Consider the following 22696-nt stretch of genomic DNA (forward strand, 5'->3'; position numbering starts at 1 on the left):
GAAGGGACTCTAAAAGGTCATCTAGTGAAACTTCTTCAATTTACATTTTACTCTTGGAGTTCAGAAGACCCAAGCTTAACTCCAGCCTCAGAAACTAATCCTAGGAAAGTAATTTTAACTCTGTCTGCCTCAGTTTCCTCATATGTAAAATGAGGTTACTAATAAAACCTATCTCCTTGGGCCGTCAAGGGAGTAAAATGAGATAAACACTCTGTGAACCTTAAAACACTTTGCAAAATCTAGTTATTATTATTATTATTTTACAGATGTGAAAACTAAAGTCAAGAGCCATCACTTGCCCAAGATCATCACACCATTAATAAGAGGCAGAACTGGGATCCAAGGCCAGTTTTTCTAACTTCAAACTTAGCACTCTTTAACTTTAACTCAGTACTGGGATCTCTCCTCTCCTTTATCTTTTTGGTCATGTTGGTTTTATTATTTTACTGCCCAGATGGCAATTTAATTAATGTCAAAACAGCAACTCTGATGTTATTTACCTTTTCAATTATTCTATTTTTTACATTCAGATTTTTTTCATTTATGCTACCAGTTTTATTGTGACCTTATGGGAAATTTCCTTTGATTTCTCATTAGGTTTCTTTTCCATTTTTTAAAGGAGCTTTAATTGACTCTGTCAATTAAAAAGATGGTTCATTTTTAATTCTCAAATAACCACAAAGTACTTTTGTTGGAGGTTGTACTTTCTATGACATTGCAAAGATTCTCAGTCTGACAAAACATCGTCTTTGTCCAGGAAATAGGAAATCAGTTGCCAGTTACCAAGAAAACAATGGCTATTGAGTACAGTTTCAGCCTTCGAATAAATACATAAAGATTTTAAATGACCATACCTCTATCTTGTGAAGAGAGAGTATCATAACCACTAGAATGGGGGAAAAAATAAAACAAGATATTAAATCAGAATGTTTTCTAGACAACATGGTTATGCTGTTCTTCAAGATGCCCATTATAAAATGTTTTCCCAAAAATGTGTGATGTTTTTTTTCAATGGGTTTGCTGTGACCACATTCGAGATTTTCTTGGCAAAGATACTGGAGTGGTTTGCCATTTTCTTCTCCAACTCATATTACAGATAAAGAAACCAAGGCAAACAGGATTAAGTGACTTGTTCAGGGTCACACAACTAGGAAGTGTCTAAGGCAGAATATGAACTCAAGAAGATCAATTTTCTTGACTCCAGGCCCGGCACTCAAACACTATGGCTTCACCTACTCCTCTTTCCCCAAAATACTAAAGATAAATTTCCAGAATAAAAAATACAATGATAAAAAATTATTCCATACAACTCAGATATTTTCCTCAGATGTAGCAGTAAGTGTAGCAGGTTTGGAATCCATAAAATACGGGTTCAAGTATTTCAACCTTTTATGTGCCTCAGACAGCTCCCTAGGGCATATGTACTGAGTCACAGAAGGGATGCACCTTAGTTGGTAGAGGACATTCTAATACTGAGGAACTGTTAATTTTTTTTATTATAAATTTGTTACAACAGCAAGAAAAAAATCCTCAAACTCAATATGGCTACATAATCTGAATTATTTTAAATACAATATACTGTAATTGATTAATAACAACATACTCACCATATATTTTCTTGTGCCTAACTTTCTACATGTTTGCTAAAATGTCTTTATCATGTCTTCCTCTTTTTTTTTAATTTAAAAAAACCATAGTCCAGTTTGACTATCTATTCCTTCCCTCACTGGACATCATTCCAACATCACTTTCGATGTCTTTCCATATTTCCTGATAATCCCTGCATTTTTCCCTTTCAAGGGATCACCCTCCATTAACAGTTAACATCACCATCTGTATACTCATTCCCCAATCTTGGGGCATCAAGTTTTACCCTGTTTTTTCCTATCATTAAAAAAAAAAACAGAGGAAATGTTTATATGAGCAGGATCTTTTTTTTGTTTTCTTTTTGTCTATTCTCTATTTAACAGAAGAATTTCTCATCACTCAGTGGGTTTATTTTTCGAGCTAGAGGAGACCTCAGAGGCCATCTAATTCAAGTTTTCATTTTTCAGATAAAGAAATAAGGTATTCAGTGACTTGCCCAGGATCATTAAGGGTTTGAACTCAGGATCTCATTAAAGAACCAGTACTTTTGTTTTGTACAACTTCACATGGGCCTTCTCAATTCACAGAGGGTGGGGAAGAAGGCAGAGAATTTGGAACTGAAAGTTTTAAAAACAATTGGAAAAAAATTTGTTTTTCATGTAACTGGGGAAAATAAAAATATTAAATAAATAATAAAAAGAAGAACCAGTATTTTTTCCACTGACCCATCTTTAGCACCTACAGAGATAGTATAATTCTCTACTTTGTACCTAGTCATTTGATTCTAGGCAATGACATAAAACTGGCATTTAATATAGAACTCTGGGGCTTGCAAAGTGCTTTGCTTATGTTATATCATCTGCTCTTCATAAGCCAGAGAAAGTATTATTAATAGCTCCATTTTGCAAATAAGAAAATTGAGGTTTCCAGAGATTACATTACATCCACACAGCTGCAAGGATCTGAAACAAGATGTGAACTCGGGTTTGCCTGACTCTAAATACAGCACCTTATGCACCCACCGAGTCACACAGCTGTAGGGTCACTCTCTGGTTCCTGATTGTCTGTTCTTCTATCTGCTCCTAAAGTTCTGGCATTTATCATGTCTTCAAGTCATAGAATCCAGATTGTACCACCTGGGACAGCAAAGCCCGAATTCCAGCCTCATCATTCCACTCTCTCCATGCTCACTGGTGATCTCTCAGTTACCATAACCAGTGATCTTTTTTCAATACTCAGCCCTCTGCACCTCCTTGGACATTGGTGATCACTCTGTTCTCTGTGATTCTTCTCCAAATTGATCTCCTCAGGATCCTTTGCTGAATCTTCTTCCAAATCAAGCCTCCTAATCATGAGGGTCCCTAAGGGTTTCCCCAGGACTCTCTTCTTCCTCTAGATATTTATTCAATTTATCCAGTCCTAATCCTAACCCACTGATCTCCAAGTTTCACATCTCCAACTGCCTATAGGATATCTAGGACACAAACTCAACCAAGATCACTGGCTTTCTCCCCAAACTTCCCTATTTACATTTGCTGTTTTTGCTGTTTCAGATGCCCAACTCTGAATGGCCACATTTAGGATTGTCCTTGGCAGAGGTTGCCATTTCCTTCTCCAGCTCAATCTTACAGATAAGGGAATTGAGGCAAACAAGGTTAAGTAACTTGCTCAAGATCACATGTCTTAGTACACGTCTATGGTTGTATTTGACCTCAGATTTCCTGACTCCTGGCCCAGGGCGCAATCCACTGCACCACCAAGCTGCCCACAAATAAGGCACCACTCTGCTTTCAGTCACCCAGTCTTGCAACCTAGATGTCATTTCTCAACTTCCCACTTTCTCATTTGCCACCAATCCCCAGAGCCAATCTGTTGCCACAGTCTGTAGATTTTCACTTTACAACTTTTTTCAAATACTCCCCCTCTTCTGACACTGACGTTACTCTAGTACAGTCCCCTCATCAACTCATACCTGGAATATTACAATTGCCTGTTGATAACACTTAACACGTCTCTTCCTGAACCAATCCATCAGCCAGCAAAATGCTCTTCTGACAGAACAGATGCAGCCATACCAACCCTCCTCACCCAACTCAAAAAGCTCAAGAGCCTCCCTTTCACCTTCTACAAGAAGCCTGTCCTGCTTCCCCTTCATTTTACTGTCTTCCCTCTGTTGCTCATTTCCTTTTGGTCCCCTATATAACATGGTTATCTGCATGCTGTTTTCCTGTTAGTCTGTGATCTCCTTGAGGCTGAGACAATTCTTTATCTTTCTTTGTATCCTCAGTGCTTAGCACAGGAGTAGTGCCTAATAAATATTTACTGACATGAGGCGAGAGCCCAATAAATTCTCCTTTAGCAAACAAGAGTAAGGAAATACAATAAAGATGCTGGCGGTGGCCAGGAGAGGTCACTGTGCTGCTCAGAGATGACTGGTTGGTTGGCTGGCTGGATGAACTGCATGATCCCTAAGGTATCTCCCAGTACCTAACAGTCTCCGTCTATAATTAGCAAATAAATAGAAAATGATAAATAAGCAAAAGAATGAATGAATAAATAGCCAAATGTGATTTGTGTCTAGGAGAGATTCAGCGAGGAACAAGGAAGAGATCCTGGGAGAGGAGTCATTTCTGGCTAAGAGGCTGAAGAGAAGGATATCTGGGCTAAGGACATTTGAGATGGGCTTTAAATTCTAATTCCTGTTTCACACACCAGCCCTTCGAGAAAGAATCTGTATCCCCTATTAACCCCCCTTGAGCTCTCTCTCTTTAGGCTAAATATCCCCAGCTCTTTCAAGAAATCATCCCATCGCAGGGACCCAGAGTTCTTCAATATTCTAGTCCAAGATCTTATTCCAAAATGCAGAGCTTTCTGCTTTGAAGGACTTCTTCACAGAAGCATCAAAATAGGGAAATAGCTATTAGCCCAGTTTCACTGGCACATAAGAGAACAAGAAAAATAAGACTTGTGAGACAAGGTGGGAAAGACAGTTAGCAATCAGACCGGAAAGGCCCTTGAAGAGGAAATGGGGTGTGTGAATACAAATTGGGCCACAAGCACTGGTGAAAAGTACCATCTTTTGAATTTGACAGAAAATGTACTCGTATGAACTGAGGGCACTGAGAAGTGAACAAAAGCAGGGGAATAATGAATAAAACAACATCTTAAAGATGCAGTTTTGAAAGATGTAAGAACTCTGATTAGTCCTGCCTGACTCTTTGTGACCCATCTGGAGTTTTCTTGGCAAAGATCCTTGAATAGTTTTTCATTTCCTTTTGCAGCTTATTTTATAGATGAGAAAATTGAGGGAGAGAAGATTAAGTGACATGTCCGGGGACACATAGCTAGTAAATGTCTGAGGCTGGATTTGAATTCAGGAAGGTGAATCTTCCTGACTCTAGGCCCAGCACTATGGTGTCACCTAGCTTCCTTAAAAAAAACTCCAATCAATTACCAGTTATAATTCCAAAGGACCAATGACAAAGTAATATCTACTTCCTAACAAAGAAGTGGCTTTGAAAACAGAATGAGACACCCAGACATGGAGAATAAGGAAATTTGTTTTAATTAACTATGTTTATTTGTTATAAGGGCTTTGCTTTTCTCCCCCACCCCTCCCAATTGAGAGGAGGAAGAGAGAAAGGGAAGGAGAAGGAAGAGATTTTTCTTAAAAATTAAATTTATATCATTTCAATAGGCAATGGAAAAGCACACATCAAAGATTTTTGAATAAAGAAAATAATTAGACATATCTATTAAGGCGATTACTTTGGTTTTGGGGTAAAGTTTGCTTTGGGGCTGGGAGACACCAAAGGCAAGAAAACCTCAAGGATGCTGCTTTAAGCAAATGTTCAAGAGAAAGGGAATCAAGAGCTGAAGTGGGGGAAGAAGGGGAATAAAGGGAGGAAGGGGAGTGAAATGATGTTTGATGTAGAATTTACTCAACAATGTGCTCCCTGACCAGAATTAGAGAGCAGAGGAAGAGTTAAATTTCAAAGATGATTCTGAAGAATCTTTCTGAGTGACTGGAAAGATGGCGGCTCCATTAAGAGAAACTGCAAAGATCCAGAAGGGAAGGAAGGAGTTAGCTAGATGATGAAGGGTGATGAAGGGTTCCATTAGGAACATGTTCAGTTTGAGGTGATGTTGGAATATCTCAGGCAGAGACACTAAACAGGCAACTGGAGATCCTGGCCAGGAGAAATGAGGAGAGATTGGGCGAAGATATCCAGACCCAGGAATCATCCACAAAAAAGGTCATGGATGTAGCTCTGGGACAGGCCAAACAATTATCCTCTGCTCCTCTGGGATTGTAGACAAGCTCTATTTCCTCTTCAATACTGCTTTCCTTGCCCCCGGAGCTAATTTCCCTCCCCTACTTTCTCCACCCTTATTTTCAAGAGATCATCGAGATTGCTCAGCTGACAAGCACAGAACACTCAATAGTCTACAGTCTTGGGAAGCATACACACTGACTCATTCTAGGGATTCCCAAGCTTGCAATAAAACTCAGATTTCTATTGTTCTAAGAACTACTTTCAGTTCTAATGTTTTTAACCTTTAACACTGAACCTCCACTCCAATCGGTGGGTGTTTCTAACAACTTGGATAGACAGACATGTTGACAAAAGGCTCAAGTGTGAAAATAGCTTAGCCAACCAGCGTTTTCTTGGCTTGTTGGTCCCTAATTGTCGTCTTATGTAACAAATTTAACTGAATGATTTTTTTGTTTTAAAATGGAATAAATAACTCATGCACAACCAATACAGAGCAGATCAGCTTAAAACCTACTTCATTATAGACAGAGCGATCGAATGCTTCCCCATAGCAGAGAAGCAAAGGTGAAGGTGTAGTTAACAGGGGTCCTCAAACTACGGACCCCTGCGGGCCAGATGCAGCAGCTGAGGAGGTTTATTCCCCTTACCCAGGGCTATGAAGTTTCTTTATTTAAAGGCCCACAAAACAAAGGTTTTGTTTTTACTATAGTGAGGCCCTCCAACAGTCTGAGGGAAAGTGAACTGGCCCCCTATTTAAAAAGTTTGAGGATCCCTGGTAGAATATGATATACAAATACAGAATTGGTGATGCAAGGAGTGCTTTTTGCAGAACTGTTTTTCTTTGTTTATTGGTTTCAATCTGGAGATAAAATGAAATGTGATGAACTTAGTCCAGTGTTCCCTTGGAGAATGATCTCTTCTTTAAGACCCTGGTTATACCCAGAAATGAAGTGTGATATAAAGACACAGGAATATCATAACCAAAATCCATTCTCCCATATGAATCCCTTGACAGATGGTGAACCCAAGACACTCTTTTTTTGTTATTTGTTTAAAAGGATTTTAGTTTTCTCTTTCTTTCTTTAGGTTTTTAGTGCAAGGATGAAGGTGGAGGAAGAGGATTAGCAAGAGAAATGCCAAAAACCAAACAAATAAAAACAAATATCCAGAAGAGAACAGAAAGAAGCACAGGAAAAACAGGACAGTTTTGAAAGTAACAGAGATAAGGGCAAGTAGTCAGAAATAGAGATGTATAGTTTCCAACAGAACCAACTTTTGTGTCTGTCTTCCTGTATGAAAAAAGCTTTTTTTTTTTTTTTTTTTTGGTTTTTACATTAGGAACTAAAGGGGGTCGTTATTGTTGTTTTTGTCATCTTCTGTATCTAGAAAGGCAAAGTCACAATCGTTTGGCTGCTGACTCTTAGTTTCACATGTAGAGTCCGTGTCTGCTTCACTGACTGGCTGTACTGAGAGGAAAAAGCAACTGAAAATCTCTTTCTTCCTGGGGTAGAACACTTTTACTTAGAAAATGAGACTCTTGAGGAGATGCCCTCTCATCAGTAAGACATCATGAACTAAAGAAAACTTGAGTTCAAATCTCACCTCATGTATTTTCCAAGTTATATGCCAGGAACCTTACCTCTCTGTGTCTCAGTCTTTTCATCTGATTAAGGAGGATATCAAACTGCATGTTCTATAAGACCCTTCCCAGTTTCAATTACATAATCCTATGATACTCCTTTTTTGCATTTGTTATATGGAGATGATGAGGCAGCAAAGAGGAAATAAAATCAGGAGAAAGGAAGAGCAGAACTGGGATTTTTATAGGAACAATAGGGCAGACCTGGGACTACAACAATCCACCTGACTTCCTGTTTATTGTCCTTAGGGGTTTTTTCCCCTACCGGATCATATGCATTCTGGCTACCACAGTTGCTGTCTGAGTAATCTTTTTTTTACTGCCTGCAAAAATTGAAAACTTAAAATGAGGAAGTAAATGAGATCAACTGAATCTGCTCCAAAATGCTGTTTATAAAGAGACTGCATTTAAGTCATAGTCACTATAACCAGGGTCTTGGAGAAGAGGCTGTTCTCCAAGGGAACACTAGACTAGGTTCATGTGAAAAGCCTCACAATTAGGTTGGTAAGTTCGAAGGGGATTCAGTGGCCATCAAGTCTCAGCTTCAGCCCAAAAGAAATGCTCACTACAACATATATGACACGTGGGCACTGAACCTTTGTTTGGAGATCTCTGAGAGGTGGAATCCAGGCAGCCCATTCCACCACTGGACAGCTCCAGTGGGTTGCCAGATTTGTCTCTTTGTCAACAGAATCTGACTAATTCCTTGTCCACATAACAGGCCTTCAATTACAACTTTCACTCTCCCCCAGCACCAACCAGACTTCTCTTCTTCACACTAAATAACACCTAGAAGGAACCTCATCCCTTCCTTGCCCTGGCAGCTAACTTACTTCCCCTACTTTACATGGCATGGAGCCAAGGACTTTCATTTCACTGACTGACCTCAGCTGGACATTCTCCATCTCATCAATGTCTTTCTTAAACCATGGTGCCCCATACTTCCATGCTACATGTTGGGGCCCACAGAACATAATATACCTCAAGTCTGGTACTATACTAGCACTAACACCCTAAAGGGAAAATACAAGGGTCCTACTGTAGGATGATGCTCTGGCAACAGAACGGGGGGGGGAGGGGGGGTTGATTCTTCATGCCATCCTCCCTTCCTCTCTCTGACCAACCACATGCCTCAACCTGCCAGTCAGTAAGTGAAAAAACCACTCTTCCACCTCTAAGTCATTAAATGCAGGCCCTGACCTGGGGCAAGCAGTGGAGGAAGGCAGAATGGCACAGGACAGGATGAGGGTTTGGGTGGAAGTCACAGGCAGAGAGGAGGACTCTGCCAGAACAACCTGGCATCCATCATCCATCATTCCCATTTTTCTCTATGGCACTTAGAGGGCTGCTTCAATGTTTGCCCAACATTTCAAACAAATCTCAGTGGATTCCTAGAGCAAACCGAGGTGGGTGACAGAAGGATTATTTGCCCCATTTTAAAAGTGATGAAATTATGGATCAGGAAAGTGAAATAATCTCACCCCAGGAGGGAGGTTTTTGAATCCAGGGCTTCCAGATTTCAGTGGGAAGAGGAGATGTGAGGGGGAATTATTAAGCACCTACCAAATGCCTGACACTGTGCTAAGCAATAAATATGTGTGTGTGTCTGTGTGTATCTCATTTCAAACTCACAACCTTAGATACTATTGTTAGACCCATTTTACAGTTGAAGAAACTGAGGCAGACAGACATTAAATGACTTGCCTAAGTTTCCTGCACCCAGTTCTTCCTGACTTCAGGCTCCATTCTACTCCAAGGCAAATTCTGCACCCACTCTCCCCACTACTTCTCAATCATTCCAGCTCTCACTCATTTGTGGAGGAGAGGAAGGGGTGCCATCCCACACACTAGCCCTAAAGTGGGAGCTAGGGAAGAAGGGAGCAGTTTTGGTCAGGGAGGAGGGAGATTACTGTCCCATTGTCTTTCCCTTTGTCACTGACAGGCTGATCTGCCACTAAATCAGACCTCAGGATCTACAGTACCTGCAGGAGGTAAAGCAAACAGGGCCCACCCTAGCAGCAGTCTCAGCTGCAGGGAAGCCCAGCTCCGGTTTGTACATGGAGGGCACAGGTAAACTAAAGATTTCCTCTATTTGTGTATAAAAGTTCACTCTAGTAAATATGTATATATCAAAGCATCTATTTCCTTCGAAGAAAAAAAAAAAATCCTGATCTTAAAAACATTTTTTTTCTTTACCCACCCTGCAAATTTAGTGTTTTCTGTAATACATTGCAGGGGAAAGAAAATTTGCTATCCTGGGTTCAGATCCTCATTCTAACACTTATTCCCTTGATGGCCTCCCCTCCCTGGGCCTGTTTCCCTATCTGGACTAGACTGGGTGGCCCCTGAGGGTCCTTCCAGCTTTAGAAGGGGAGCCTAACTAAGGGCCAGGAGGTTTCCTAGAATAACCTACCAAGAACTTATCTCAGCGAAGCCACGTGAAGCTCTTTTGTTCTCAGCAGACAAAATCTTGCCTCAATCTGCAAATAACCTTTCACCTCCCTCAGGTGAAAATCCAAGGGTCAAATCCAAAAAGAAAGAAGCTAGTCAGGTTTATACACTCTGCCTTCATAAAGCTTGTGGTTGAATCAGCTCTCTTAACATATGTGCCACATAAATTTGAATAAATTCTTCTATACATGTTTCCACAGTTATCATGCTACACAAGAAAAATCAGATCAAAACCTGAGAAAGAAAAAAAAATTCGTGCAAAAGAACATGCAAAAAATAAAAACACTCTCTTGTGATCCCCACTCAGTTCCCACAGTCCTTCTCAGGGTGCAGATGCTCTGTCACAAGTCCATTGGAACTGGCCTGAATCTTTATCTCTTGAGGACAGAGGCTGTCCTTTTTTGCCTCTCTCAAGACCTATTTTAGTAAATCCTTGTTGAATTGATTTTTTTTTTTGCCTCTTTTCCCATCAAAATTTATGTGTTTAACATATATTGGATTATTTGCCATCTAGAGAAGAGGGTAGGAGGGAAGGGAGGGAGAAAAAAATCTGGAACACAAGGTTTTGCAAGAGTAAATGTTGAAAACTATCGCTATATATGTTTTGAAAATAAAAAGCTTTAAAAAATAAAAAAATACATTAAAAACTACATTAAAAAAAGACAAAAAAGAGACAAATATTAGAAAACCCATGCAGTAGGACATTCTGAATAATCGGTAGCAACATGGGGGTCTGGAAGGTGTAGACCAGATTGCCTCACTCTACCCATGCCCATGGGCTTTTATAAACTGTTGCAACACTGGTATGTTTTTATATTTTCAAAAACTTACTTAACATATTTATCCCCCTACCTTTAACTCCCTTCCAAGAAGGTCATCTACCCTCTAAATCTTGTTGTTTACATTTTCTCTTCCCTATTAAAATATAATCTCCTTGAGAGCAGAGATTTGTTTTGGTGTTCCTTCCATGCCCGGTGCCAGGCTTCTAGTGGGGACAGACCCCATTAATAGCTATCAGATACAGGAAAAACTCTCTCAAAAGTCTCCATGTGAAAACCACCTGTTAACAATACAGTGTAAATAATCACCTTTGACAGACTCTACTCTTATGAGCAATACAATGATCTATGACAAGTTCAAAGGACTCATGATGAAAAATGCTATCCACATCCAGAGAAAGAAGTATAGAATCTAATTGCAAATCAAATGAGGCTATTTTCACTTTTCGTTGTTGTTTTCTTTCTGTGATTTTTTCCCTTTTGTTCTGATTCTTCTTTCACAACACAACTACTGTGGAAATATGTCTAAGAAGATTGTATATGCATAACCAATATCAGATTGATTACTATCTTGGGGAGAGGGAAAAGGGAGGGGAAAGAATGGAAATCAAAATATTATAAAAGTAAATGCTTAAAATTAATAAATAAATTTTTAAAAATTGATAAAAAGTGAAAAAACAATGACCTACTGGCCTTGAGTGTCATCTCCTCCCAACAGGCAGAAGCCACAGCAAGATGATCTATTCAACAAAGGTAGCTACTTCTAGCCCTCCCTCTTTAGGGAGGACTCTCCCAGAGAGAGTCAATTCTCTAAAGACAATCCATCTGTTCCACAAGTCAGGAAGGTTCTCAGCTTCAGGATCCTTTGCCCTCTTACTTAGAAAAGCAGCAAGTGAGTTCCTAGTCTGGCTGGCAGGATGTGAGCCCAACAGTCAAGATTTTTAGATAATGCAAGTTCCCTTAGTCAGGGTCTCTGCAATGAAGGGGATGAACTTCTCAAGAGATGCTATGGATTTAGGATGATAGGAAAAGAGGATTATATAAAAATGGCTCTGGTGATTACCAGCTTCTTCTCCAGACATCAACTCAACAGTTATTTAATCAATGGATCATTGGGAATTAAGTACCAGAATAGTTCTAGATGCTGGGAATACAATGGCAAAAGACAACTGTTGCCCATTATTATGTGTGTGTGTATGTGTATATATATATATGGAGAGAGAGAGATAGAGACAGAGACAGAGACAGAGACAGAGGAAGGATGTATTGTACTGGAAGTCAGGTAACCCAATTTCCTATCTTATCTGATACAATCAGGCTCTTGGCCATTCTAAACCTAAATGGCTAAAGGTAGGAGCAGAAGGCCTATGCTGTCCCTTCCAGCTTTAAATCTACCACTCTATATACATGTACACACATATTCCATCAAGTATAAAGGTAGCTAGGTGCTGATAATGTTTATTCCCTTTCTTTCCCTTCTAGCCCCTAGAAGGAGATGTTACAATGTTCAGACAGAATTCTCATCTCTCCAGTAGGCCTTCTAGATAGAGTACCTACCGCCACAGTAATACATTCTGGACCCAGGTACCAAGATTTTGCTAATGATGGAAAGGCCAGACCGAGTGTACATATCTGATATGCACAAGTGTATTAGAACAGAACTTCTTAAAACTTTTTCCACTTGTGACCCATTTTCACCCAAGAAATTTTAACATGACCCCAGGCATATAGCTATAGCTATACAAATCAAACATTTACTGATAATATATCATAATTTCACAAACCTCACCTTTAGTAAGAGACCCCATTTGAGGTCATCACCTATAATTTAATAAGCTGGCTTTATAAGAATAGGCCCCTCTAAATCTTTTTCTTTCATTTTTAAAATAATTGTATTTGAATGTAAGCAAGTTTCCTTTACAATCTTATAATTTAGTTTTATTTTTATTAAATTAATGTTATGTATTTTCAAATGTGATTGTGAGGTGCAGCCTCACCAGTCTGCCCAAAGGGCAAGAGGAAACAAATTCTATTAACAAACCCTGTACAAATGATCCAGTCTTTCTTTGTATCCTCCCTACTTAGCATAGTTTTGCATACAATAATCACTTAATGTAAATGCTTCCAGACTGCTGACAGGTCACTCACTACTTTTATTAAAAACAACTGTTCTGATAAGCAATCCACAATTACATGCCAAGATTCAAGTTCCAACCAATTCAATTCAATTCAATGAATGGTAGCAAAGTGGACAGAATTCTGAGCCAGGTGTCAGGAGGCTCTGAGTTCAATGGCTGTGATTCTGGGAAAGTGACTTAACCCCGATTTCCTCAGTTTACTCCTCTGGAAAATAAGATGTGGAAGGAAATGGCAAACCATTCCAGGATCATTGCCACGAAAACCTCAATGAAGTCACAAAGAGGGGGACACAACTGAAATGAACAATTAAAAAAGGGAAGTGGGGAGGAGTCCAATAACCAAAAGATGAACAATCTGTGCACTCTGTGCACTCTGTAAGTTTAGGCCCAAAAGGGATTAGTGACTTAATTTTTAAAGCCTTTTTGGTTCAAATAATCGATAGGAGGAAGGAGAAGAGAAAAGGGGGAGGGAGATGAAGAAAAGAAACGGGGAGAGGAGAAAAAGAAATGGGGAGGGGGGAGGAGAAAGGGAGAGGAGACAGGGAGGAGGGAGATGAAGGGGAGAAAGAGGGAGATGAAGGGGAGAAGGGAGAAAGGAGAAAAAGAAGAGGGAGGGGGGAGGAGAAAGGGAGAGGAGACAGGGAGGAGGGAGATGAAGGGGAGAAAGAGGGAGATGAAGGGGAGAAGGGAGAAAGGAGAAAAAGAAGAGGGGAGGGGGGAGGAGAAAGGGAGAGGAGACAGGGAGGAGGGAGATGAAGGGGAGAAAGAGGGAGATGAAGGGGGAAAGGAGAAAAAGAAATGGGGAGGGGGGAGGAGAAAGGGAGAGGAGACAGGGAGGAGGGAGATGAAGGGAGAAAGAGGGAGATGAAGGGGGAAAGGAGAAAAAGAAATGGGGAGGGGGGAGGAGAAAGGGAGAGGAGACAGGGAGGAGGGAGATGAAGGGGAGAAGGGAGAAAGGAGAAAAAGAAGAGGGGAGAGGGGAGGAGAAAGGGAGAGGAGAGAGGGAGGAGGGAGATGAAGGGGAGAAAGAGGGAGATGAAGAGGAGAAAGAGGGAGATGAAGGGGAGAAGGAGAAAGGAGAAAAAGAAGAGGGGAGGGAGATTAAGGGGAGGAGGATGTCGAGCGCCCCCCCCCCTTTGATTCTCAATCTCCCTCCCCGGGCCATGGGAACTGAGGCGAGAGTCTGTGGGGGCCGCGGAGCACGATCCAGAGCAGCCGCCGGAGGCTCCCAGCCCAGCGGCTCCTGCCCGCCGAGCCCCGGGCCCCGCGCTGCCCGCCCCCGCCCCCGCCGCCCTCGGCGAGTACCCCCTCCCCACACGCGGGCCCGTGGGCCCCGTCTTCCCCGCCCGCCCGCGGCCGGAGCGGGTCTGGCGGCCAGCCCGCCGCGTGCCCCCCTGCGTGCCCCGGGCGCCCGCGCGCCTCTCACCTATCTTCTTCCTGCGCCTGGCGCTCGCGCTCCAGGCTGGCCCGACTGCGGCTCATGGTCGCCAGACCCGGCCCCCCGCACCTTACAGCCCTGCGCGCGAGGGGATCACCGGGAGGGAAGGGGCTGCGAGGAGAGCCGGGGCTGCGAGGAGAGCCGAGCCCGCGGCGGGCGGCGAGAGGCCAGCGCTGCGTCCGCCCGAGGGTGGCGGGAGGGAGAAATGAGCCTCCGAGCCCGCAGAGGGGAGGGAGAAGAGGGAGGGAGGGAGGGAAGGAGGAGGGACGGAGGGAGGGGGGCGGGGGGCGGGGGGTGACGCTGCGCATCTGCCGCTGTGCCGAGCCCGCTCGGGAGCAAGCTCCCGCTATCCCCACACGCACACGCTCCCCCACGCTCGGGGATCCTCGGCGCCGGTTCTGGCTCAGACACTTGGGCAAACAGGCAGAATTCTGGGCTATTTTCAAGTCCCGGCTCCTTTCCTCCGAGCCCGGGCGGAGCGGCTGGGCTCAACGCCTCATTAGCAACACAATCCCAGACTTCAGTGCCCGCGGGACCGAGTCCCGCCTTCGGTTTGTTTGGGGTTTTCTGTTGGTTTTAAGCGATCCCGAGATGTCATCTCTCCCGCCCGCGGGGGGGAGGGGGAGGTAAGCCCGGACAAGCCCCTGGACCTCAGTTTCCTTCTTTGTAAAAAAAAAAAGGGGGGGGGGAGGGGGCGGTGCTTCTAATACCAATGCCGTACGGCAGGCAGGCACCTGCCTGGCCACTTTCTGTTTGAACGGCACCGAGAAGCGCGAGCCTTGTATTTTCACGCTCAGCCCTTGCAGTTGTCGTTGGCTCTTCTATAAAACGAAAGTGCGAGAGCGACGCTTTCCAGGCCTGATGTTCATCGATTCCCGGGCCCTTGCAGAGCCAGCCTCCACGCTCCTCCTTTGTCCCTGCAACCTGCAACCTCTGCTCGTCCTGGGGCTCGTTGAGTCGCTGTGGATGCAGTCCGGGGACTTGCTTTCTCCCAGGTGGTCAAAATGGAGAATGGTGTTCTCCAAATGGCAGGGGAGAATGCGTGTTCGTGGGCAGGTTTGTGTGTGCAAGAAGGGGTCTTCTGCACGTTTTGTGCTCAAGGATCCTTTTGGATACTGACAAGTCAAACATTAATTGAAAGTTACAAACACAGATCAGGGCTGTCTCTGTGTCTGTGTCTCTCTTTTCCTCCTTTCACTCCTTTCCTCCTTCCCCTTCTCTCTGTCTCTTTCTCTGTCTGTTTCTCTTCTCTCTGTGTTTGTATGTCTCCCTCCCTTACTCCTTCCCCTTCCCTCCTTCTCTCTCTTTCTCTCTCTGTCTGTGTCTTTGTCTGTTTGTCTGTCTGTCTCTATCTTCTCCGTGTGTGGGAATCTCTCTCCCTTCCTCCCTCTCTCCTCTCCCTTCCCCCCTCTCTTCCCTCCCTTCCCCCCTCTCTCCCCTCCCTTCCCCCTTTCTCCCATCCCTTCCCTCCTCTCTCCCCTCCCTTCCCCCTTTCCTTACCAATACTGGAAAACAAACCCTTTAAAAAGTGTGGCTTAGTGGTCAACAGACACCCATATATATCAGAGATTCCTGAACTTGGATGGAAACAAAAAAGTTTCTTATCAGTAACCTCTAACTGAAATGAGCCATTTCCTTCCATCATGAATATAGACAACCAAGTCTCAAGCTCAGAGATTGGCAGCTTCTCCAGACTGCCAAAGGAAAGTTAAGCTCTCCTCCTACAAATCATTTCGCAAGCACTTCTTAAGTGCCAGGAAGGACACTTGAGATATAAGGAACAGCCCCTACCTCTAGGAGGCTACGTTGGGGTGAGAGGAAGATAAGAGTAAGGAGGCAAGCAACTGTGGATGGCCTGAGAGGTTTCCACTTGCTCAGGCAACCATAGCTCACCCACAGAGAGAAATTTCAAGGCAGGTTCTCCATCATGTCAGACTGCCTCTATATGAAAGGGAAACATAGACAATACACAACTAATATTATACAGAATAAATACAAGATGACTTGGAAGGGAGTAGGGCATTAGCCTCTAGGGGCACAGGGAAAGGCCTTCCAGAGGAGGTGATGTTTGAGCTAACTTGAAAGGAAGCTAAGAATTCATGGTGGGCAGCTAAGGGGCGACATAGTACATAGCCAGGCCCGGAATCAGGAAGGTTCATCTTCGGGAGTTCAAATCTGACCTCCATACTTTCTAGCCATGACACTTCACCCTGTTTGCCTCCGTTTCTTCATCTGTAAAATAATCTGGAGAAGAAAATGGCAAATCACTCCAATATCTTGGTCAAAAAAAAAGAAAAGCAACCACCACAAGTAGGAACACAAACATGACTAATCAAACCACAACAGTAACAGCAACCTAAAGGCTACAAGAAATCTGAAGGGAGGCGGGGAAAGACACCTAGGGAGCCCAATGAATAAAGCGTAAGTTCCTGAGTTGGAAACTGATCTCAGACACTAGCTATGTCACCCTAGGCAAGTCCCTTAAGCCTGTTTGCCTCAGTTTCCTCATCTGTAAAATGGCAAACCACTCCAGTATTTTTTGCTGAGAAGATCCACGAGTCAGACATGACTGGAACAACTTAACAATAGCAACAAGGGATTCTTGAAGGCAGAAGTTAGAAGGCAGGGCATTCTAAATTGAGGGCTAGACAAACCTCAGAGACCACATATAAATGGCCATCCTTTGGGAGAAACAAGAAAACCAATTTGACAAGATTGAAGAATATATATCGGAAAGGTTGATTGGAGCCAGATTTTTAAAGGGCCTAAATGCCAAACCGAGAATTATAATGGATTGGACTGTATTGAGCTCGGAAATGACCGCATCCCGCCTATGCTTTAGGAATTCTACTTTTTGTACCACTTTTGGGGAGGATGGATCAGAGAGAGGAGAAATTTTCATCATAGAGACCAAATGGGGAGCGGAGGGGGCTGTGCAGGATCCCAAAAAGGGTGGTAGCTTTCTGAGCAGAGAAAAAGGACAAGAGAGATGAAGATTTGGAAGAAAAAAAAAAAAAAAAGCTAATCACAGGGAGTGAGAAATAGGGAGGAGTCTGGGATTGCAAATGGAGGTGATTGATGAATAGTAACAGGGAATCTATTCAGTCAGACCTCATGGACATCACAAAGGAAGTGTCAGATAACCCAAAGCTTTTTAAACTGTGAATCACCGCCCCATTTGGGGTCAAGTAACTGAATGTGGGGGTATGGAAAAATTTGGCAACAGTAAAATACTAAATACACTGTGAAAATTTAATTCTTTATGTAAAAATAAACAAGCCTATCCATCTCATTAGTGTGCAAATTTGTTTTCATGTCTAATAAATAGTAAAGTTATATGTGTACTAAAGAATTGTTTTAAAATAAATTTCTTCTTAGTGATTTATTAGCAGCAAATGTATGATTTGTATACCTATTTTACACATAAAATTTCTCACAAGTACAGAATGTGTAAGAAGTCCTCGTATAATCAACTGATCTTCAAATGTTGAAAGATGAGAATTAAAGAACAGGGTTTTTTTCCTTGTTTTGGGCCAACTTTAATGAAAAGCCACTTCATTTGATACCTACATATCTGATCAATTGTTCCTTTATATAAAGAACACCCCAATATTTGAAATCTAGCTGGAAATCAAGAAACAAATAGAAAAAAGTCCTTTGTGATTCCTCAATCAGTCAAAAGAACTTCTTCATTAAATTGGTGTCCTTTGATTTATACCCTCACTCAACTCAGAATGACTCTTTTATTACAGAATTCTTATCAGCATCAGTTACCTGGTTCCTTGGATCATAGCAAAAGATAGTCTATGAAAAGGTCTAGGCGTGGTGACAATTGACAAAAGAATATTACAAGGAAGATACAGGGGGGAAAAACTCAGAAGATTATATCAGAAGATGATATGATGAATATTCATAAGGAAGACAATGAATTATTTAAAAAAAAAAAAAAGGTTGAAAAGGTGTAGACTTATTCTTTGTTTAAGGGCATCTAACCATCCAAACTTATCTAAATAAAGGGAGTTTAGGTACTTTAAGGGCAGGTTAAGTGGTACAGGCCTGATGTCAGGAAGACTCATCTTCCTGAATTCAAATCCAGCTTCAGACATTACTAACTGTATGACCCTGGACAAGTCATTTTACTCTGTTTGCCTCAGTTTCCTCATCAGTAAAATGAGCTGGAGAAGGAAGTGACAAACCATTCCAGTATTTTTGCCAGAAAATCCTAAATGGTGTCACAAAGAGAAGGACATAACTGAAAATGATTGAACAAAGGTACTTTAAACTTATTATTTGGAAAATTCAGTATTGTATATTATCACATTTTCCAGTTGTGCCCAATATTTTTTTTAAGCGCTAGTTCTCTCTAAGTGTATATGCCATCAGTCAATTTCTGGCTTGCTAATAGACTTATTAGGTATAAATATCATTTAAGAAACAATTGCTTCTACATATACAACATTTAGGAGTAATAAGATTCAGCCACTCTTGTGGAATAGTTCATAGGTATAAGTTAATTCCTCCTTTACCTAATGTGTTTTTAACTGTCAGAGGGTTTCAGTACATAACTAAATCACCTTTTCAGTAAGCCTGAAATTTTGTTTTTGCTGAAGAATATCTCTATAGTGTTAATTTCGTATGCTAAATTCATACATTCATAGTGTTAGCTGTGAAAACTTAATGGCCTTTATGTTGGAAGGAGAAACACGAAAACAATTTCTTCAGGAAATATTGCTCTACTCTGGTCCTTGATTTCCTTAATTGTAAAATGGGGTGAGGGGAGATGATTTCTAAAGTCTCCTCCAGTTCTAAAATAATTTCTTATATGTTATTTGTATATATTAGTATAATTCTGTCTTCATAGATAACAAAAATCATATTAAAGTGGCTGGATTGATTCTGCTCTTTAACTTTTTTTATTATAGAGATTATTGATTTCTTGAGCACAGAAGTTTAGATGTCCTTAGGGCCTAGTTGTCGGGCATTAAGATCCTAGCGAGATAGAACTCAAGTAGGATCCTAGAGTTACTCAAAAAAATCAAAAGAGGCCTTTGGTGTTTGGGGTATGTGTTTTCAGGAAGGTCAAGTCATGACAACCCTGAACTGTCATAAATGGGAATATTGCTACAGCTTAGAGTAAGAAGTTAAGTTTATTCCAGGCAATAAACACTATGAGAGCCATAGTTATTTGAATCTATAAATATTAATTTCTAATGGTTGAGGATCATCAGTTGAATCAATCAAGTCAACATGCATTTATGAAGCATTTTCTATGTTCCAGGTATTGTGCCTGTGCCATAAAATTCTTCCTTATTTTCCTAAACTAACCATTCAAATTATATCCATCCAAATTTTTTCTGGTTGGGCATGAGGTCTAATCCTTTAAAAAAAAAAAGAAAGAAAGAAAGAAAGAAAGAAAGAAATTATATGAGTAGGCTGATTTTAGAAAAGCCTGGAGAGTTACATGAACTGATACTGAGATAAGCACAACCAAGAGAACATTGTACACAGTAACAATAAGATTATGTGATGCTCAACTGTGGTGGACTTAAGACTTTGAATGGAAAATGCCATCCACATCCAGAGAGAAAATTATGGAGAATGAACGTGGATTGAAGCATAGTATTTTCACCTTTGTTTGCTTGGTTTTTTTTCTCATTTTTTCCCCTTTTGGTGGGAGTTTTCTTACACAACCTGACAAATATGGAAATATGTTTAAAAGGACTGTACATGTACAATCTATATCAGATTGCTTGCTGTCTGGGAAGGGAGAGAGAAGGGAGGAAGAGAAAAAAAATTGGAATACAGTCTTATAAAAATGAATGTTGGAAACTAACTTTTAATGTATTTGGAAAAACAAAATACTATTGAGAAAATAAGAAATCATACATTTATTAATAATCCCATAGTTATTTCCAGAAATACTCCCTCCAAGGATGCCCATCAACTAGGAATGGCTAAATAAGCTGTGTATATGATTCTGATGGAATATTATTGTGCTATGAAAAATGACAAGCAGGCAAATTTCAGGAAAACCTGGAAAGATTTACATAAACTGATATCATAGTGAAGTGAACAGAACCAGGAAGAAGTTGTACACAGTAACAGCAATATTGTTCCATGAAGAGCTGAGAAGACTGTTATTCTCAGCAACACAATGATCCAAGACAATCCCAAAGGACTAATGAAGAGGCATATTATCTGCTCCACAGAAAGAACTACTATTGTTTTAATACAGACTGAAACTTGCTATTTTCACTTTCTTTCATTTTTTTCTTTTTTTCGGAATCATCTTGTATAAAATGACTAGCACAGAAATGCATTACATAATTGTACATGTATAATCTATATAGCTTCAGGGAGAGGGAGGGAGGGAACAAAGGAAAGAGATAAAATTTGGAACTCAAAACTTTAAATCAAAAAATGTAAAAAAAAAAAAAAAAAAAAGAAAAAGAAATACTTCCTTTCAACTTCTCTGTATCAGACTTCTCCCCACCAGCTAAGTAAAAACACCATACAAGAATCCCTGACTTTATATACAACCTAATTAGGCAACTATTTGGTGCAGTGCATAGAGCAGATAGAGTGGATTATTGGCTTTGAAATACTTATCTTGTACAAATCTTACAGATCTTGTTCAAATCTGTTCTCAGATATTTTACTAGCTGTGTGACCCTGGACAAGTCACTTAATCCCGTTTGCTTCGTTTCCTCATATGTAAAATGAGCTGGAGAAAGGAATGGCAAATTACTCCAGTATCTTTGCTAAGAAATCCTTAAGTGAGGTCATGAAGGCTCAAGTATGACTGAATAACAACAAACCCTCATTGTCACCTTTCCTTCTAGGGGAGGATATCTCTGGGAGAGATGTGTATCTTTACCCTAGTTTTCAGTTACCCAGAACTGAACTTCCTTTTGGTGATCTTTTCATTTATATCCTTATAAATACTTTGTTTGTTTTTAACACTTTGTTTATTTCATTCTGTATCAGTTCATATAAATATATTTCTCTAAAATCCTCATATTTCTTATTTCTTGCTGCACAATTATACTGCTCCATTGTTTTTGAATTCCTCTGTTTGTTGATTTGTTTTCCAAGCCTCATTTAGGAACCTACTTTGTTTCTACTTCTTGGAGATTATAAAAAAACTCAGAATTTCTTGTCATATATTGGAATATAGATATATGATGTGAACAGCTTAATCATTTTTCATACATACGTCCTTACTGACTAATATTCAGAGTGGTCCTACCAACATTTCTTTGGGATCTCCATCTATCTTCCTATAACCCTTTCAACATTGTCTATTCCAACTTGGATCATCTTTCCAGACTGGGTGGGTATGAGTGAATTAATTTGCATTTCTCTTATTAGTGAGTTGGAGTGGAATTTCATATGTTGCTGATAATATGCAATTTTTCTTTTGAAAACAGTTCTTTTCCTTATGGTCCTTCATTTTAAATACTAGCATCAGTTCCCTATATGTCTTAGAAATCTGACTTACATCAGTGACATTAGATCAGAGATGTTTTACTATTCCACAGTTTCTCTTCCACTTTTGTTAAACATTGATTTTGTTCATATAAAAGCTTTTTAGTTTTATTTATGTAATTAATGTTATCTATTTTGTACTTCTTGATGACTCATCCTTTAAGAAATCTTCCACTAAGGGAAGGGGACAAATATTTGTTAAACGCCTACTATGTGCTGGGCACTACGTTAAGCACTTCAGAATATCATCTCATCTGATTCTCTTAACAACCCTATGACTTAGATACTATTCTCTGTTTTGCAGATGAGGAAACTGAGGCCCAAGGAAGTTAAATAAGTTGATCAATATCCAATCAAGACCTAAAGACAAAATACCAACTAAAGTTGACATGAGAAGTTTATTTCAACACGGAACTGATTAATATTCAGGGATCCTCAAACTTTTTAAATAGGGGGCCAGTTCACTGTCCCTCAGACTGTTGTTGGAGGGCTGACTGTAGTGAAAAACAAAACCTTTGTTTTGTGGCCTTTAAATAAAGAAACTTCATAGTCCTGGGTGAGGGGGATAAACATCCTCAGCTGCTGCACCTGACCCAAGGGCCGTAGTTTGAGGACCTCTGAATATCAATGATCCCTCACATTGCATACCTTATTGTTCCCAGAGAACAAGATGTCTAGTGTTCTGTACCAGGGGCTGGGAGCATTTGTCCTACTTCAGCTATAAATAATGGAGCTCCAACCTAGTTAATAAAAATAATTAATTGGTACAATTTTATCCCTCTGGTGGATTCATCCCAAGTGATCTCTGTGGTCTTGCTCCAACTTATTCTGCCTTGTTTTCCCCACTGACAGAGGACTTCTCAGCAAGAGCAAGTTTTCCTACTCTGAGTGATGTGGCA

At 40.9% G+C, this 22696-nt stretch overlaps 1 protein-coding gene across 1 annotated transcript in view; it reads right to left on the minus strand.

Annotated features, from left to right (window-relative positions):
* Nucleotides 1–14557, minus strand: part of CARD8 (caspase recruitment domain family member 8) — a 55336-nt gene extending 40779 nt beyond the window's left edge. Inside the window, exons 1-2 of the mRNA XM_031957591.1 lie at nucleotides 14298–14557; nucleotides 855–886 (exon numbers count right to left, since the gene is read on the minus strand). Of these exons, the coding sequence (XP_031813451.1) occupies nucleotides 855–886; nucleotides 14298–14353 (88 nt within the window). The 5' untranslated portion in view covers nucleotides 14354–14557. The remainder of the gene's footprint in view (nucleotides 1–854; nucleotides 887–14297) is intronic.
* Between the last annotated feature and the right edge of the window lie 8139 nt (nucleotides 14558–22696).

Source organism: Sarcophilus harrisii, chromosome 3 (assembly GCF_902635505.1).
Source record: "Sarcophilus harrisii chromosome 3, mSarHar1.11, whole genome shotgun sequence".
NCBI classification, from domain to species: domain Eukaryota; kingdom Metazoa; phylum Chordata; class Mammalia; order Dasyuromorphia; family Dasyuridae; genus Sarcophilus; species Sarcophilus harrisii.